At 39.9% G+C, this 20,598-nt stretch overlaps 2 protein-coding genes across 3 annotated transcripts in view; one reads left to right on the forward strand and one right to left on the reverse strand.

Moving 5' to 3' along the window:
* The window catches only part of xpnpep1 (X-prolyl aminopeptidase (aminopeptidase P) 1, soluble), a 68,510-nt gene extending 65,976 nt beyond the window's left edge, over positions 1-2,534 (forward strand). Inside the window, exons 19-21 of the mRNA XM_061880500.1 lie at positions 11-87; positions 163-261; positions 2,255-2,534. Of these exons, the coding sequence (XP_061736484.1) occupies positions 11-87; positions 163-261; positions 2,255-2,374 (296 nt within the window). The 3' untranslated portion in view covers positions 2,375-2,534. The remainder of the gene's footprint in view (positions 1-10; positions 88-162; positions 262-2,254) is intronic.
* Positions 2,535-5,932: 3,398 nt separating this feature from the next.
* On the reverse strand, positions 5,933-20,026 carry si:dkey-246e1.3 (uncharacterized). 2 transcript variants are annotated; one of them, XM_061880502.1, is made up of 3 exons: positions 19,912-20,026; positions 17,607-17,703; positions 5,933-13,067 (listed from the first exon to the last, which is right to left on the reverse strand). In XM_061880502.1, the coding sequence occupies exons 1-3, from the start codon at positions 20,012-20,014 to the stop codon at positions 12,752-12,754; spliced, it is 516 nt and encodes a 171-aa protein (XP_061736486.1). In that variant the 5' UTR covers positions 20,015-20,026; the 3' UTR covers positions 5,933-12,751. The 2 variants fall into 2 exon arrangements, with proteins under 2 accessions (XP_061736486.1, XP_061736487.1); XM_061880503.1 differs by having other exon boundaries at positions 19,939-20,017.
* Between the last annotated feature and the right edge of the window lie 572 nt (positions 20,027-20,598).

The following is a 20,598-nucleotide window of genomic DNA, read 5'->3' on the forward strand; positions in this document are numbered from 1 at the left end:
TTATTTCTAGAACCGGGCTATTATGAAGATGGAGCTTTTGGCATCAGGCTTGAAAATGTGGTTCTTGTTGTCCCAACTAAGCCCAAAGTAAGACACTGAACTAAATCAATCCCCTTTGGTACTATAATAATTACATACATAATGTATTTGGTGTCTATGTAGTACAATTACAGAAACCGTGGCAGCTTGACATTTGAGCCCTTGACTCTGGTTCCCATCCAAGTCAAGATGATGAACACAGAGCTGCTCACACAGAAGGAGGTAAAGCTTTTAATTGGTCGTGTTATCAACACTTGGTTTCAAATGACACAGTAGCCTTCTTTGTACTAGCCAAGCCATTTTCCACAAACATACAGTATGTTATTACATACAGTAATAACATACTCTTATTACTGTAATACCCAAATTTTCCCTAAAAAAAAAAAGACATCTAATAGTCAAGTTCTCGATTTTATACATGCAAGCCAGCGGGTGGCACCAACCAACTTCTACCCAAGCGAGTCAGAGCTTTTCTTCCACACACACACACACACACACACACACACATGTGACCTGAAAAGATGCAGTTTGAAGAGGTATGTGTTATGTACTGGGGGTGTAGACGGCACAGACAATGGGGGGCGTAGTTTAGCTCAATGTTTTATTTTTTATATATATAAAATGTTTTATTTTCTATATATATAAAATGTTTTATTTTATATATATATATATATATATATATATATATATATATATATATATATATGACAAATCAATATTCTTAGTAAACTAGAGAATGGAGTGTGACAAAAATCCAAGAATGTGTATGTGTAGGAATTAACTGTTGAGTGTTACCGTAAATGTTGAGCGAGAGCCACTGCCCTATATGTTTAAAAAAGAAAAATGCAATGTGAAAGATGTTCCTGCTTGGAGTGAAATAAGAAGTGGGTTATCATAAATCATGCATGAAAGATTACAAAAAAAAAGGTAACCGAGTGGACAATGGAACAACTTCTGTCAGAGTAAGTTTGTGACGAACCCCAAGATGCAGAGAAGGAGGGAGGCATTTTGCAGGAAAACATGATTTAATTTAAAACACTTAGACAAAAACAAGCCAAAAGGGTACAAACAAAAAGTGTGCACGTGGGCGGATTACAAAGAAAAAGTGTTAGCGTGGAAGCTAGCAGGTATTGAGCAGGAAACAGAATTCGAACATGTAATATGAAAACAAACTTGGAAGCAGGGAACAAAAAACAGTAAGCTACGAACATCTAACTCAGGGGTCGGCAACCCAAAATGTTGAAAGAGCCATATTGGACCAAAAATACAAAAACAAATCTGTCTGGAGCCACAAAAAATTAAAAGCCATATTACATGCAGATAGTGTGTCATGAGATATAAATTGAATTATGAGGACTCAAAAGAAACTAAATGACCTCAAATATAGCTACAAATGAGGCATAACGATGCAATATGTACATATAGCTAGCCTAAATAGCATGTTAGCATCGATTAGCTTGCAGTCATGCAGTGACCAAATATGGCTGATTAGCACACTCCACATAAGTCAATAACATCAACAAAACTCACCTTTGTGCATTCATGCACAACGTTATAAGTCTGGTGGACAAAATGAGACGGAAAAATAAGTGACATAAATCACGTCTTTGACAGTCGGAGAAAGTTATGTATGTAAACAAACTAGGGTGAGTTCAAGGACCGCCAAAATTAGTAGGACAAAACGGCGCTTGAATCAGTGAAGCATGTTTGATATAAACAGTGTGCTTTATAGCAATTAGGGAGATGTGTGGCATGTTTGTCCTCCTACAGAAACCAAATCAAAACAAAAAGTGTATTTTTTTCCCTTCATCATTTCCATTTTTCATATATTTTTGAAAAAGCTCCAGAGAGCCACTAGGGTGGCGCTAAAGAGCCACATGCGGCTGCAGAGCCGCGGGTTGCCGACCCCTGATCTAACTAAATATAGCTTACCGCTACGCTGCAAAGATACAACACGACAAGAAGTGACATCGACAAGACAATAATCCAGCCCTGGCTGGAGGACAAAAGCAGGTACAAGTAGGATGGGCTGATTGACACCAGGTGTGGCCAGGTGCCAATCAGCCGCAGCTGAGGTAAAACAGCAAACTAACAAAATAAGAGCGCTGACATGAACTAAAAACAGGAAATACTAAACACACGGAGGAAAAACTAAAAGACAAACTGTCAGTGACAAGCCTGACACCTTCACTGACTGGCTGTTGGTGCGTTGCAGTGTGACTGGGTGAACCACTACCACAGGACTTGTCGGGAGGTGGTCGGAGCGGAACTGCAGCGTCAGGGCAGGAAGGAGGCGCTGGAGTGGCTCATCAGAGAAACCCAACCCATCATGTGAGCAAAAAAACATTGGCCAGGACTATTGTGCCAACTGGTGCTGTGCAGTCATCTTTGTTTGTATTAATATAATTACAGTACAATGTCTCTCCTTCCTCCGTGGCTCTTCTTTTATAAACATGCATTGTATTAAGACTTTTATTAAAGACCAGTGAAAACAATGAAGTATTCAGTTACTTTATTATCTATGAAGTGTATCAAAAAGTGTGTATATTGTGTTGTGCAAAGAATTAGTAAGACAACACCATGGTAGAAACAGCTCTCCGTTTAAGAAGGAAAATTACTCGGTCGTTGTGACGTTTTCCTCTTGTGGGTCCTCCTGACTAGTAAATCTTCTCGTGAGCCCGGTAGTCTGGTGTAACAATGTATTTTATTTGTGCGCACACGCGCCAACACAACACACTCTTCTTGCAACTTTCCAGTCCCTCTGCTGATTTCCTTCCTGCGGCGTGGTCTCGGGCACACACGGGTAGTGTCTGTCTGCAACTCCAACTCTTACTCCGTGTCTCGAGCCGGCTGCTGCTAATAAGGGCGGCAGGTGATTAGATAACCAATCCCAGCTGGGCAATCTACTCACTTGCCGCGGGTCCTTACACACCCCAATCCAGGGCAGGCCTGTAAACCACGCCCCCCTCCACAGTAATCAATTCCCCCCCAAATGTTTTTGCGTTTTAGACGGACAATATATTGGAGTTCTTGTGAGAACTCTACCCCGAACTGCTCTGGCAGCACTCACAAGCCCCCGAGGACCCCCACATCAACTATTTTTCCTCTGACACGCAGCATCAGAAAAATTGTTAATGAAAAAAATGTTATGATATCCTTTAATCTTATTTGTTGCAAAATTAACATTTGCGCTGCTGAAAACATTAAGTCTGACATTTACCATATTTTTTTTAAAAAGGGACAGAGACACACCTGGCAACATTTAAATATATAGGAATGTTCTTGGGAAAATAGGACTCTTTATTAATTTATTTTTTTAATCACAAATCGATTTAAAATTTGTTTTGTTTTTTAAATATCATCCCCTAAAAATATCCTTTGTCTGACTGGTACTCTAACAACTGAGCTATCCATTCTGAAAGAGAGATGGAGGGGCTGGCAAAGATTTTAACAACAGTTTTACTCTTCTACAGTTTCACTCGTTTAGTTCCAATGAATATACTAATTATTAAAATAAAAGGCGGGTCTTAAGGGGGTACTGCACTTTTTGGGGAATTTTGCCTATCATTCACAATCATTATGTGAGACAATAACACATGTCTTTATTTTTATATGCATTCTAAATATCAAATAAAAGTGATTAAAAGTCCACATACAATGGAGCCTACAGGAGTCACTCTATTTTGCCTTTAAAGCCCTTAAAAACATCCAAACACCTCCATTTAGGTTTTATATACTGTACAAAAGACTGTCTCTGAAACGCTTGTTTGCTTTTTGTGTCATTGAGTTGCTTGAGTGTAGTTCACTTTTACGACACTGGAGGGGGCATTGAACACATCACCATATCAGCAAGCTCTGAAAGTGACGGTGAACTTCGATGATATTTGTTTAATTGGCAGTGTGCGTCAATACAAAGTCCATCCATCCATCCATCTTCTTCCGCTTATCCGAGGTCGGGTCGCGGGGGCAGCAGACTAAGCAGGGAAGCCCAGACTTCCCTCTCCCCAGCCACTTCGTCTAGCTCTTCCCGGGGGATCCCGAGGCGTTCCCAGGCCAGCCGGGAGACATAGTCTTCCCAACGTGTCCTGGGTCTTCCCCGTGGCCTCCTACCGGTTGGACGTGCCCTAAACACCTCCCTAGGGAGGCGTTCGGGTGGCATCCTGACCAGAGCCTCATCTGGCTCCTCTCGATGTGGAGGAGCAGCGGCTTTACTTTGAGTTCCTCCCGGATGGCAGAGCTTCTCACCCTATCTCTAAGGGAGAGCCCCGCCACACGGCGGAGGAAACTCATTTCGGCCGCTTGTACCCGTGATCTTATCCTTTCGGTCATGACCCAAAGCTCATAACCATAGGTGAGGATGGGAACGTAGATCGACCAGTAAATTGAGAGCTTTGCCTTCCGGCTCAGCTCCTTCTTCACCACAACGGATCGATACAACGTCCGCATTACTGAAGACGCCGCACCGATCCGCCTGTCGATCTCACGATCCACTCTTCCCTCACTCGTGAACAAGACTCCTAGGTACTTGAACTTCTCCACTTGGGGCAGGGTCTCCTCCCCAACCCGGAGATGGCACTCCACCCTTTTCAGGGAGAGAACCATGGACTCGGATTTGGAGGTGCTGATTCTCATTCCGGCCGCTTCACACTCGGCTGCGAACCGATCCAGTGAGAGCTGAAGATCCCGGCCAGATGAAGCCAACAGGACCACATCGTCTGCAAAAAGCAGAGACCTAATCCCGCGGTCACCAAACCGGAACCCCTCAATGCCTTGACTGTGCCTATAAATTCTGTCCATAAAAGTTATGAACAGAATCGGTGACAAAGGACAGCCTTGGCGGAGTCCAACCCTCACTGGAAACGTGTCCGACTTACTGCCAGCAATGCGGACCAAGCTCTGACACTAATCGTACAGGGAGCGGACTGCCATAATAAGACAGTCCGATACTCTCTGAGCACTCCCCACAGGACTTCCCGAGGGACACGGTCGAATGCCGGAGGAAGCCGGAGTACCCGGAGGGAACCCACGCATTCACGGGGAGAACATGCAAACTCCACACAGAAAGATCCCGAGCCTGGATTTGAACCCAGGACTGCAGGAACTTCGTATTGTGAGGCAGACGCACTAACCCCTCTTCCACCGTGAAGCCTGTATTGTGGTCACTTTAGTTAATTTATAATGATTGTATTTGTTTGTTTAGGAAACCACACACACACACACACAAACGCAAACGAACAACTCATGCATGTCTTCAATATACAATTGAACCTGCAAATCTGGACTTGGACAATCTATTATTTCTCTTGCACTCACCTGAACGAATAATTGCTGTCCTGACCCGACACCCTGAAGTGATTTCTAATCCATATTTAACCAGTCATAGTCGTCACTACATATACTACATCAGGGGTGGGCATTACGTTGATCGCGATCGACTGGTCGATCTCGGAGGGTGTGTCAGTCGATCTCAAGCCAGGCATTAAAAAATAGACATAAAAATGAGCAATCATCAATCATACCAAGACTTCACTTTCGTCAGTTGTTTGACATTCTCGGCACCCGAGGATCTTGTGAGATGACGCTGGCTGCTGCGAGCTCATATTTAAGAAAAAAATCACTAACAGGGCGGACGCAGAGAAACACATTTTATTTCTAGAGACTCCGTACCTACTGTCAAAACTCTAAAGACCGACTGCACAGTTCCTGTCTTCACCATAAAAGACCTGTTTCATCCTGCCTGTGCTAACAAAATAAGAGTCTCAGAAAGCTAGCGTGCACAAGCTAGCAAGCTACGGAGTTTGATGCCAATGTATTTCTCCCCCGCCCTCAGCGACCGCTTTCTCACTTGCTTGCCCACCCGCACACTCACTGACGTCACTCACCTGCTGCCAGACATTAAAGGGCCACACACATATGCTACTCTCATAACAAAGTGTTTAAAAACGAGTATGCAAGTTGGACAAATGAGATGCCAAATCCAACCACTTTCATGTGGTATTGGACAGAAAGGAGGACTTTTTTTTTCCTCCATTTGAAAATGCGGACGTTATCAGCACCACTGTCTAATTCCAATCAATGCAAGTCATCAGAATCAGGTAATACACCAACTTATATTCTTGTCTTCATGAAAGAAAGGAATCTATGTGTGTTAAACATGCTTGTATTATCATTAAACACCATTAACTTGTTAACAAAAATGTCTCTTTCATAAATAAATAAATACAAATTATAAATAGGAATGAGGTAGATCTCCTCGACTTGGTCAATTGAAAAGTAGCTCGCCTGCAGAAAAAGTGTGAGCGCCCCTGTACTACATGATGTAAGTATATATGTAATGTAGTAACAGGCACATTTTTTAACATTTCATATTTGCGTAATTTGATCATCTTAGGAATATGCGGCACAATAATTAAAAAATGCATCACGTTTACTTTTTTGCCCCAAACTGATTACTGCTCACTTCGTGAGAGCCAACACACATGATAAAACATCACTTACTGTACAAGGTCTGCTGTCAATAGGATGCTAACTGCTAGGATGTTCATATTAAAGTCAAAAGTACCAATTAGTTGTCACGCACACTAGGTTTGGCAAAATTATTTTCTGCATTTGACTCATCACCCTTGATCACCCCCTGGGAGGTGAGGGGAGTATTGAGCAGCAGCGGTGGCCGTGCCCGGGAATCATTTTTGGTGATTTAACCCCCAATTCCAACTCTTGATGCTGAGTGCCAAGCAGGGGGGTAATGGGTCCCATTTTTATAGTCTTTGGTATGACTCCGTCCGGGTTCGAACTCACAACCTACCGCTCTCAGGGCGGACACTCTATCCACTAGGCCAGTGTTTTTCAACCTTTTTTGAGCCAGGGCACATTTTTTGAGTTAAAAAAAATGCGTAGGCACACCACCAGCAGAAATCGTTAAAAAAACGAAACTCAGTTGACAGTAAAAAGTCGTTGTTGCAATTGTTGGATATGACTTTAAAGCATGTGTCACTATAGCTCTTGTCTCAAAGTAGGTGTACTGTCAACACCTGTCACGTCACACCCTGAATTATTTGGACTTTTTTGCTGTTTTCTTGTGTGTAGTCTTTTAGTTCTTTTCTTACGCTCCTATTTTGGTGGATTTTTCTCTGAGTTTTCCTGTAGCAGTTTCATATCTTCCTTTGAGTGATATTTCCCGCATCTACTTTGTTTTTATCCTTCATCCTGGAGACATTGTCATGTCATGTTCGGATGTACATAGTGGAAGCCATCTTTGCTCACACAGTAAGTCTTTGCTGTCGTCCAGCATTCTGTTTTTGTTTACTTTGTAGCCCGTTCAGTTTTATTTTTGTTCTGCATAGCCTTCCCTAAGCTTCAATGCCTTTTCTTAGGGGCAGTTACCTTTTGTTTATTTCTTGATTATGCATTAAATACCTTTTTATCTGCATACTGCCTCCCGTTATATCAACAGCTACAAAGCAATTAGCTACCTGTTGCCATCTACTGATATGTTAGAGTATTACACGGTTACTCTGCAGAGCTCTAGACAGCACAGACACTCAACAACAACACATCATTTGCAGACTATAATTACTGGGTTGCTGAAAAATATTTTTAGCCCAAATAGGTGAAATTAGATAATCTCCCACGGCACAGTGGTTGAAAAACACTGCACTCGGCTACTGAATAGGTTGTGTTAATACATATATATATATATATATATATATATATATATATATATATTCCCATTTGGATGAAGAATGACTCATAGTCCTTGCAAAGATTCTGGGGGTTGGAACCAAGTATCTTTTCGTGTCGTTCTGGACATTTCAGGGTCTAAAATGGCTGTCAAAGTGTAGCAACCCTGTCGGATTTTGTCTTCATCCTTTTACTATCAAAGTGAGATGCATGATTTATTATCCGGAATGTACTTCCACAAGCGAGAAAGCAGCTCACCAGTCTGTGATGTCAACATTGGTACACAAGCTGGTGATTACTGCGCCGCTACAAATAGTTAGTGTTTGCGCTTATGATAACAATACCACTAATTAAATTACTTAACTTAATCCTCGGCTTCACGGTGGAAGAGGGGTTAATTTTTGTATTTTTTCACTATACAAGTGGAAAATATCATTCTGTGATTTTAGTCATCAATCAATCAATCAATGTTTATTCATACAGCCCTAAAATCACAAGTGTCTAAAAGTGCTGCACAAGCCACAACGACATCCTCGGTTCAGAGCCCACAACAGGGCAAGGAAAAACTCACAACCCAGTGGGACGTCAATGTGAATGACTATGAGAAACCTTGGAGAGGACCGCAGATGTGGGTGACCGCCCTCTAGGGGAGACCGGATGCAATGGACATCCAGTGGATCTAACATAATAGTAACATAATAATAACATAAGTCGTATTACTGTAGTTAGTTTTGCCCTATGTTTTTGGCTCGAGTGCCTAAAATGAGCTTCCCAAAAAGTCTGTGCATGTTCCTGCAGACATACCATATTTCCTTGAATTGCCGCAGGGGTCACCAACGCGGTGCCCGCGGGCACCAGGTAGCCCGTAAGGACCAGATGAGTAGCCCGCTGGCCTGTTGTAAAAATAGCTCAAATAGCAGCACTTACCAGTGAGCTGCCTCTATTTTTAAAATGTTATTTATTTACTAGCAAGCTGGTCTCACTTTGCTCGACATTTTTAATTCTAAGAGAGGCAAAACTCATAGAATTTGAAAATCCAAGAAAATATTTTAAAGACTTGGTCTTCACTTGTTTAAATAAATTCTTTTTTTTTTTCTTTGCTTCTTATAACTTTCAGAAAGACAATTTAAATCAGTGTTCAAGTTTTTTGTTTTTTTAATTGTAAATAATAATGAATACATTTAAATTTTTCATTTTTGCTTCTGTTTTTTTGACGAAGAATATTATTATGATTAAAATTCAAAAAAATTATTCTGGCAAATCTAGAAAATCTTTAGAATGCAATTTAAATCTTATTTCAAAGTCTTTTGAATTTCTTTTAAATTTTTGCTCTGGAAAATCTAGAAGAAATAATGATTTGTCTTTGTTAGAAATATAGCTTGGTCCAATTGTTATATATTCTAACAAAGTGCAGATTGGATTTCAACCTATTTAAAACATGTCATCAAAATTCTAAAAAAATAATCTTAATCAGGAAAAAATACTAACGATGTTCCATAATTTTTTTTTTTTTTTTTTTTTTTCTTTTCCAAAAGGATTTGAAATAGCTAGTTTTTCTCATTTTTTATTTCGGTTGGATTTTGAATTTTAAAGAGTTGAAAAGGAAGATAAACTATGTTCTAAAATTTAATTTAAATTTTTTTCCCTGTTTTCTCCTTTTTTAAACCGTTCAATTAAGTGTTTTTTCATCATTTATTCTCTACAAAAAACCTTCCATAGAAGGAAAAAAAATGTACGACGGAATGACGGACAGAAATACCCTTTTATATATATATATATATATATATATATATATATATATATGTATATATATATATATATATATATATATATTAAAGGTAAATTGAGCAAATTGGCTATTTCTGGCAATTTCTTTAAGTGTGTATCAAACTGGTAGCCCTTCGCATTAATCAGTACCCAAGAAGTAGCTCTTGGTTTCCAAAAGGTTGGTGACCCCTGGCATATAGTACTGTATATGCCTGCCTTGAATTACTGCCGGGTCAAACTCGTGACGTCACGAGTGACACTTCCCCTGTCATCATTTTCAAAATGAAGGAGGCTGATTTCAATACCGGTAATTTGAAATCGCATAAAGGGAAGAAGATTAAAAGCTATTCCGGTGGATTTAAAGGCCTACTGAAATGAGATTTTCTTATTCAAACGGGGATAGCAGGTCCATTCTATGTGTCATACTTCATCATTTTGTGAAATTGCCATATTTTTGCTGAAAGGATTTAGTAGAGAACATCCACGATAAAGTTCGCAACTTTCGGTGCTAAGAGAAAAGCCCTGCCTCTCCCGGAAGTCGCAGACGATGACGTCACATGTTGATGGTTCCTCACATATACACATTGTTTTTAATGGGAGCCTCCAACAAAACGTGTTATTCGGACCGAGAAAACGACAATTTCCCCATTAATTTGAGCGAGGGTGAAAGATTCGTGTTTGAGGATATTGATAGCGACGGACTAGAGAGAAAAAAAAAAAAGTGGGATGGAGTCCGATGTTTTTAGACACATTTACTAGGATAATTCTGGGAAATCCCTTATCTTTCTATTGTGTTGCTAGTGTTTTAGTGAGTTTAACAGTACTTGATAGTCGGAGGGGTGTGTCCACAAGTGTCTTAACACCAATGTCTCAGGGAAGTCGACGGCAGCTTTTTGGACGGCGCAAGCTCAGTTTTTTTCCGGTAAAATGCTAAAAAGGTTATGACAGACCGCCTTAAAGGCCTACTGAAATGAGATTTGTCTTATTTAAACGGGTATAGCAGGTCCATTCTATGTGTCATACTTGATTATTTCACGATATTGCCATATTTTTGCTGAAAGGATTTAGTAGAGAACATCCAAGATAAAGTTCGCAACTGGAGAAATGCCCTGCCTTTACCAGAAGTCGCAGACGATGACGTCACATGTTGATGGCTCCTCACATATTCACATTGTTTTTAATGGGAGTCTCCAACAAAAAGTGTTATTCGGACCGAGAAAACAACAATTTCCCCATTGGTTTGAGCGAGGATGAAAGATTCGTGTTTGAGGATATTGATAGCGACGGACTAGAGAGAAAAAAAAAAAGTGGGACGGAGTCCGATGTTTTTAGACAGATTTACTAGGATAATTCTGGGAAATCCCTTATCTTTCTATTGTGTTGCTAGTGTTTTAGTGAGATTAACAGTACCTGATAGTCGGAGGGGTGTGTCCACGGGTGTGTTGACGCCAATGTCTCAGGGAAGTCGACGGCAGCTTTATGGACGGCACAAACTCAGCTTTTCTCCAGTAAGAAGCGACTTTTTAACCACAATTTTCTCACAGAAACCTGCCGGTTGACATGTAGTCGGGATTCATGTTGGCTTGACCGCGCTCTGATCCATAGTAAAGTTTCACCTCCAGGAATTTTAAACAAGGAATCACCGTGTGTTTGTGTGGCTAAAGGCTAAAGCTTCCCAACTCCATCTTTCTAATTTGACTTCTCCAATATTAATTGAACAAATTGCAAAAGATTCAGCAACACAGATCTCCAAAATACTGTATAATTATGCCGTTAAAGCAGACGACTTTTAGCTGTGTGTGTGCGTGCAGCGCTCATACTTCCTAAAAACCCGTGGCGTCTTGCGTACACATCATCATTACACGGCGTTTTTAAGACGAAACTCCCGGGAAATTAAAAATTGCAATTTAGTAAACTAAAAAGGCCGTATTGACATGTGTTGTAATGTTAATATTTAATCATTGATATATAAACTATCAGACTACATGGTGGGTAGTAGTGGGTTTCAGTAGGCCTTTAAGGTCCAAGCTTACATCACACTCAAATTTTTTACTGCATACCTTTGGTAAGTGCCGGAGTGAGAAGAGGTTTTAAAAAAGTTAGCGCATGCTTACTTTTACCGCATGCCTTTGGTAAGCGCAGGAGTGAGAAGAGGTTTTAAATTAATTTGCCAATTTGGACCGAGAAAGCGACGAGTTCCCCATTAATTTGAGCAAGGATAAATGATAAATAAATGATAAATGGGTTGTACTTGTATAGCGCTTTTCTACCTTCAAGGTACTCAAAGCGCTTTGACACTACTTCCACATTTACCCATTCACACACACATTCACACACTGATGGAGGGAGCTGCCATGCAAGGCGCCAACCAGCACCCATCAGGAGCAAGGGTGAAGTGTCTTGCTCAGGACACAACGGACGTGACGAGGTTGGTACTAGGAGGGATTTGAACCAGGGACCCTCGGGTTGCGCACGGCCACTCTCCCACTGTGCCACGCCGTGGATGAAAGATTTGTGGACGAGGAAAGTTTGAGTGAAGCACAGAAAAAAAAAAAAGATAAGGCGACATATCCAGGCAACGGCAGTGTGAGCGATTCAGATGTTATTAGACACATTTACTAGGATAATTCTGGAAAATCCCTTATCTGCTGATTGTGTTTAATAGTGTTTTAGTAAGATTATAAAGTCATACCTGAATGTTGGAGGGCTGCGGTGAACGCCAGTGTCTCTGAGAGAAGCCAATGCAGGAGCCAAGATCACAGCTGCCTTTTTGACAGCTACAGGAGGAGCTTGCATAATCAACTCAAGTCTCCTGTAAGAGCCGACTTAATATCACAATTTTCCCATTTTTCCAATCCAAAAACTCAAGGAAATACGGTACTTAATGTCGAAGGCCAGGTACAGATTTTGGCTACCCGTTGTTCACACTCATATTGCAACAACGCCCTAATAAGGACGAGGCATATAGAAAGCACAGTTTTGCTTCCAACTCCCACACACTAAATATGAAACACATGAGAAGCATCGTGCGTAAACTATCAAGCGTGTAATGATTACACTTGCGGATGTCAAAGACTAAATCACAACGGAAAATCAAACATAATTGCAGAATTCCACAATTCCCATGATTAATCTTTCCCCAGACCCACACGTGTTCCCAAGTTTGTAAACTTTAAATCTGTCAGCTCGTGATGACTTCATTACGACTCCTGCAAAGTTCTTCCAGAGCCACAAAAAAAACGACTTCCACTTCCAACACCACCTTCTAAAGTTGCATGTAAAAAACGGGAGGGTCCAGGATGATGCCGCTGTGGGGGTCCTTGGCGTACTCCTCGATGGACGGTGGCAGCGACAGCCCGGCTCGCCTCGTCGGGTCTTCTTCGTCCTCCTTGGCCCCCACAGGAAGGGGGTTGCTGTAGATGTAGTAGATCCTGGAGTTGTCTTTAGCTGGGTCTGCCCTCCTGAAGAAGGCCATAGGGTTGATGAAACTGGTCGACCTCCTCACCGCTCGGACCGCTACGGGGTCCGCTGGCTCAGCTCGGCTCACTGCGCTCTCGTAAATATGGGCCCTCTTCGACTGCCTGATGAGAAAGAGGCCACAGTCAGGCTGTTTAACAAATGTGTGCTAAAATAAAATGTGTGCATTCACATGTTATGTTCCGATATGCAATAAAATTAATGTATGTCCTCAAAATTCTACAAAAAGTACCCCATAATGACGAGGTGATTTTTTTTTAATTTTGCAAATTTATTCAAAATAAAAAAAAAAATTGAAAAATACCCTCCCGACAGTGAAGTAGGGGTGGTGGTAGCATCATGGTGTGGGGAACTGGGATACTAGTCAGCATAGAGAGAAAGATGAACGCAACAATGTACAGAGACATCCTGGATTAAAACTAATTTTGCAAATCAGTTTTAATCCAGGATGTCTCTGTACATTGCTGGATTCCACTAGTCAGCATAGAGAGAAAGATGACTGCAGCTATGTACAGAGACATCCTGGATTAAAACTAATTTTACAAATTAGTTTTAATCCAGGATGTCTCTGTACATTGCTGGATTCCACTAGTCAGCATAGAGAGAAAGATGAATGCAACAATGTACAAAGACATCCTGGATTAAAACTAATTTTGCAAATTAGTTTTAATCCAGGATGTCTCTGTACATTGCTGGATTCTATTAGTCAGCATAGAGAGAAAGATGAATGCAACAATGTACAAAAACATCCTGGATTAAAACTAATTTTACAAATTAGTTTTAATCCAGGATGTCTCTGTACATTGCTGGATTCTATTAGTCAGCATAGAGAGAAAGATGAATGCAACAATGTACAAAGACATCCTGGATTAAAACTAATTTTGCAAATCAGTTTTAATCCAGGATGTCTCTGTACATTGCTGGATTCCACTAGTCAGCATAGAGAGAAAGATGACTGCAGCTATGTGCAGAGACATCCTGGATTAAAACTAATTTTACAAATTAGTTTTAATCCAGGATGTCTCTGTACATTGCTGGATTCTATTAGTCAGCATAGAGAGAAAGATGAATGCAGCAATGTACAGAGACATCCTGGATTAAAACCAATTTTGCAAGTTAGTTTTAATCCAGGATCTCTCTGTAAATTGCTGGATTCATCTTTCTCTCTATGCAAGAGACATCCTGGATTCAAACTAATTTTACAAGTTAGTATTAGTTAATAATAATAATGGATTAGATTTATATTGCGCTTTTCAATTTTTAGATACTCAAAGCGCTCCCAGAGAAGTGGGAACCCATCATTAAATCACACCTGGTGGTGGTAAGCTACATCTGTAGCCACAGCTGCCCTGGGGTAGACTGATGGAAGCGTGGCTGCCAGTTTGCGCCTACGGCCCCTCCGACCACTACCTATCATTCATTCACCAGTGTGAGCGGCACCTGGGGCAAGGGTGAGGTGTCCTGCCCAAGGACACAGCGGCAGCGATTTGGATGTCAATAGGTGGGAAGCGAACCTGCAACCCTCAGGTTTCTGGCACGGCCGCTCTACCCACTACGCCATGCCGCCCCTAGTTAGTTTAGTTATTTGGCCCTAGTGTGTGAATGTTGTCTGTCTATCTGTGTTGGCCCTGCAATCTATCTGTGTTGGCCCTGCAATGAGGTGGGGACTTTTCCAGGGTGTACACCGCCTTCCGCCCGATTGTAGCTGAGATAGGCACCAGCGCCCCCCGCGAACTCAAAGGGAATAAGCGCTAGAAAATGGATGGATGGAATTTTAATCCAGGATGTCTCTGTACATTGCTGCATTCATCTTTCTCTCTATGCTGACTAGTCTCCCAGTTCCTGCCGCTTAAAAAACACTCCCACAGCATGATGCTAAGACAACCCCTACTTCACTGTAGGGAGGCTATTTTTCCATTTTTTTATTTTGAATAAATAAAAAAAACTAACCTACTCAGTGGCCTAGTGGTTAGAGTGTCTGCCCTGAGATCGGTAGGTTGTGAGTTCAAACCCCGGCCGAGTCATACTAAAGACCATAAAAATGGGACCCATTTCCTCCCTGCTTGGCACTCAGCACCAAAGGTTTGAATTGGGGGTAAAATCACCAAAAATGATTCCCTGGCAACCACTGCTGCTGCTCACTGCTCCCCTCACCTACCAGGGGGTGAACAAGAGGATGGGTCGGATGCAGAGGACACAATTCACCACACCTAGTGTGTGTGTGTGTGTGTGTGTGTGTGACAATCATTGGTACTTTAACTTTAACTTAATTTAACGCTTCCCATTCAACCTGATGGAGCTTGAGAGGTGTTGGAAAGAGGAATGGGCAAAACTGCCTAAAGATAGGTGTGCCATGTTTTTGGTGTCATGTTCAAAAAGAGTCGAGGCTGTAAGTGCTGCCAAAGGTGCATCAACAAAGTATGAAGCAAAGACTGTGAATAATTATGTATATGGGATTTTTTTTAATTTTATTTAATTTTTTTTTAAAGTTCCACTTAAGAACTTTCAGTTTTGGTAGTTTTTGACGGTAGTGGACCAAAGCGATAGTGTTTTGCCTGAATGAAGACCACATTTCCACTCGAATAAGCCGACTACAAGGGGTACCACTAGAGATGTCCGATAATGGCTTTTTTTTACCAATATCCGATATTGTCCTACTCTTACTTACCGATACCGATATCAACCGATATGGATAGTAGCGTCTCGGAAAAGTTAATGCTGCAAGGGTTTCTGTGTATTTGTTCTGTTGTGTTTATGCTGTGTTACGGTGTGGATGTCATTCCTGTTTGGTGTGGGTTCACAGTGTGGCGCCTATTTTTAACAGTATTAAAGTTGATTATACGGCCACCCTCAGTGTGACCTGTATGGCTGTTGACTAATTATGCTGTGCATTCAAGTGTGTGTGAAAAGCCGGTATAGGTCCAAATACCTAGGAGTAAGTATTGTGTGATTGGGCCGGCATGCAAAAGTGGGGCCTTTAAGGCACGTCCCCAATATTGTTGTCTGGGTGGAAATTGGGGGAAATTCAGGACAATGGTTGCCCCGGCAGATTTTCGAGAGGGCCACTGAAATTCGGGAGTGTCTCGGGAAAATCGGGAGGGTTGGCAAGTATGACCGGGAGACGCAACTGCTCTGTACTTCTCCCTACGTCCGTGTACCACTACGTACAGCTGCATTTTAAAAACTCATACATTTACATTTTTTAAACCGATAGCGATAATTTCTGATTTTACATTTTAAAGCATTTATCGGCCTATAATATAGTCAGTCCGATATTATCAGACATCTCTAGGTACCACTGGATTTTACGGCGTCGAATAGCTTCTACAAATTGTGAGTTAAAATATTAAATTTTTTCACTTTTAATACATTTTTTTGCAATTTTAATTTTGACAGTACCACATTAGATATGTTTTAATTGCTGATGCGTTTTTCATTGATTTTTAAATGCGCCAGAAAATAACCCAATTCTGATTGGTTATTTTGTGATTCAATTCCGTATCGTACTTCTCCAGCAATGGTGACATCAATGATGGTATTTTGAGACGTAATCATTGAAGTCGGACATCACTGAAAGCCTGAAGGCATTTTGGATCACATCGGACTGTCTGCCCCACAGGATTTTGAGGACCGGTCATAGACAATTTAGAGGGAAAAGCACATTTTATTTTCACTCGCATACAAAACATTCTAATTTGGATTGTTTCCCTGGTTTCGAGACTCTCCTGAAGCACAGTGCAGCGAAGACACAAACTCCCTTCTTTTCTCACATGGACACACACCTGTTGTTGTTGACTTTGGAGTAGCAACGGCACAAGAACAAGGCCGCGGAACAGAGACACACTGCAGGCTTACATCCACAAAAATATATGCCGCACATATCCCCCCCAATTCAACGCCCTCGACGCAAATCCCACAGGGGTGATGGAAGGGTGGTCAGCGCCTGAGAGCTGCAGCCTACCACCACGACCCCGCACTCAACCTTCCCTCTGTTGCAAGATATCTTGAGATGTATGTTGTAATATGCATATGTGCTTTGCTATGGAATTTTTTTTACCCACTCCAGACTGGGCCCCCTTAGAAGGCCAGTCTAGATTGTATTTTTTTACTCATCTTTCCCCAGTGTTTTACCTTTTTCCCATCTTTTACGGGGCGACCCATCAGCGTTCCTGTTCTGTAACCCTGTACACTGTTTGTTTGTCTAATCTTCAACAGGTTTGTGCTGAAAACAAAGTTTTGTTGTACTTGTGCAATGACAATAAAGACCTAACTATCTACTCTATCTATCTATCTAGGTGGGAAACGCACGGGCCACCACTCACTGCTGAAAACTATGGTAGTGTACAAGACAAAAAGTAAGATCAACAACAATAACGAGACTAAATGGATTTATCTGCTTTGGAACTTTATTAGAACGTCTTGGATTGTTTGCTAGCTGTCTGCCAAGCGGTATAACCTCAATACATAGGGAGGTCAGAACAATAACTATCGGCGAATAATTGCAGTTAACTGCATCAACTATGAACACAATGCAATTTATCGTGATTAAATATTCGAATAATTTAACAGGGCAAGTTATGACGGGACAAAATGTGGAAAAGTCCACAGTTGTTCAAGGAAGTAGGTGTAGAGTCAGCGATCACCTGGTGCGGTAGTAGCAGACACTGATGCAGTAGATGCTGGTGATGATGAGAAGGCATGAAGCCAAGGCAAGGATGACGATGTTGAAAACTTTGAACTCTGTGGAGAGGAAAACAAACATGATGAAAGAAAGTTGACCAAAGTTTTACAGCTAAGGTTAAGTGTGGAGGCCATAATCCAAAAAACAACTGCTTGGTCTCCTCTCTATGAAAGTAGTAATGTAATCAAAATAAAAAATAATTAAAATGAATCATAATACTTATTTTAATGATTCTTAATTTAAAAAAAACAATCAAAAATTATTATTTTTTAAATGTTTTTTCTTTCAATTCTGTCCTGTTCAGTCAAACAAATCATATCCTTGATATTAAATGTTCATATTTGCTGTACAGATTTATTTTTGAAAAAGAAAAGTTAGATACTTCTCATGTTGCATTATTTGAATTTTAACATTTTATTCATTGTATTTTATCTTTTAGGTAATATACAAGTTTATCAGAGCTGTTTTTTTGATGGAAGAATGTAGTTAGTCATAGAACTGGCACCCAATGTTATGGGGAAAAAATAGTATTAATTATGAGAATCGATTCTGAAACGAATTGTTTTAGTTGTATTCCTAAAAAAAAATTAAAATGCTGGCATGCTAAGCAAAATAGTGCTATGTAACAAAATCCATGACTTTTAGTTTTTTAGCTAAAAAAAAATGTTAAAGGAAATTGTGCTAAGTAACGAAATTCTTAACTTTTAGTTCAATACCTAAACGAAAGGTTAAAATGCTAGCATCCTAAAGCAAAATAGTGCTAAGTAACAAATCCATGACTTTTAGTTTGATACCTAAAAAAATCTTAAAATGCTAGCATGCTAAAGGAAATTGTGCTAAGCAACGAAATTCTTGACTTTTAGTTTATACCGAAACAAAGGTTAAAATGCTAGCATGCTAAAGCAAAATAATGCTAAGTAACAAAATCCATGACTTTTAGTTTGATACCTAAATTTTTTTTTAAATGCTAGCATGCTAAAGGAAATTGTACTAAGCAACGAAATTCTTCACTTTTAGTTCTATACCGAAACAAAAAGGTTAAAATCCTAGTATGCTAAAGCAAAATAGTGCTAAGTAACAAAATCCATGACTTTTAGTTTTATACCTCAAAAAATTAATAAAATGCTAGCATGCTAAACAAAAATAGTGCTAAGTAACAAAATCCATGACTTTTAGTTTTATACCTTAAAAAAATGGTTAAAATGTTAGCATGCTAACGCAAAATAGTGCTAAGTAACAAAATCCATGACGTTTAGTTATATACCTAATTATTAAAATGCTAGCATTTTAAGCAATATAGTGCTAAGTAACAACATCCATGACTTTTAGTTTTATGCCTAAAAAAAGGTTAAAATGCTAGCATGCTAAGCAAAATAGTGCTAAGTTACAAAATCCATGACTTAGTTTTATACCGAAAAAAAAGGTTAAAATGCTAGCATGCTAACGCAAAATAGTCATAAGTAACAAAATCCATGACTATTAGTTATACATCTAAAACATTTATTAAAATGCTAGCAGGTTAAGCAACATAGTGCTAAGTAACAAAATCCATGACTTTTAGTTTTATTCCTAAAATAAGTTACAATGCTAGCATGCTAAAGCCAAATAGTGCTAAGTAACAACATCCACGACTTTTAGTTTTATACCTTAAACAAATAATAAAAATGCTAGCATGCTAAGCAAAATAGTGCAAAGTAACAAAATCGATGACTTTTAGTTTATACCGAAAAAAAAGGTTAAAATGCTGGCCTGCTAACGCAAAATAGTGCAAAGTAACAAAGTCCATGACTATTAGTTATATATCTAAAACATTTATTAAAATAACAGGTTAAGCAACATAGTGCTAAGTAACAAAATCCATTACTTTTAGTTTCATTCCTAAAAAAAGGTTAAAATGCTAGCATGCTAAAGGAAATTGTGCTAAGTGTCAAAATCCATGACTGACTTTTATACCTAAAAAAAAGGTTGTAATGCTAGCATTCTAAAGCAAAATAGTGCTAAGTAACAAAATCCCCGACCTTTAGCTTTATAACTTAAAAAAAGTTATTAAAATGTTAGCATGCTAGCATAATCACAGCACTCGAAAGTCACACAATTTGCATACACAATACCAGAAAGTATGATTGCAACAATAAAACATTTTAAGTTAACTTTAGCCATCAAGTACTATTGTAATAATGGTAAATATAAAAGTGTACACTTTATCCATCCAGTTATTTGCAGTATCATTCTGCTGGAATAAAATGAGATAAAAGAGGAGAACCGACCAAAAACTGCTGCTTCCAGAGCATCACCTTGCAGATCCAAAGTTGCATTAAGATGACGACTCCTAACTGTCATCACTCCTTCTTCTTCCCGTAGTCCACTCATGTTGCTGCCTCTGCATCCAAAGCATGGAGCAAACCTTCGCTTTCAGCTCCTGGCATCACATTCATTACGAGTTGGGGCCATGTGACTCAAACGGCTTGGCTCAGTTGCCATGGATACGAGACCTCTTTTGTCACCCCTCATTTGAACTCTCTTCTCTCACTCGGCCCTCATCGTGTTTACCGCTCATTATTCTGCTCAAGTTGGGGAAAGTATTTGTGATGGTTGGGTAGAGGAGTCCTCAACATGTAGGCATGGTGTATACATACCGTACATACATATATACATACATACATGCATATATACATACATGCATATATACATACATACATGCATATATACAGTACATACATATATACATACATACATGCATATATACATACATACATGCATATTTCCACAGTACATATATACATACATATACACATACGTACATATACATACATACATACATACATGCATATATACAGTACATACATACATATATACATACGTACATATACATACATACATGCATATATACATACGTACATATACATACATATATACAGTACATACATACATACATACATACAGTACATGCATAT

Source organism: Nerophis ophidion, linkage group LG20, assembly GCF_033978795.1.
Source record: "Nerophis ophidion isolate RoL-2023_Sa linkage group LG20, RoL_Noph_v1.0, whole genome shotgun sequence".
Classification (NCBI taxonomy): Eukaryota; Metazoa; Chordata; class Actinopteri; order Syngnathiformes; family Syngnathidae; genus Nerophis; species Nerophis ophidion.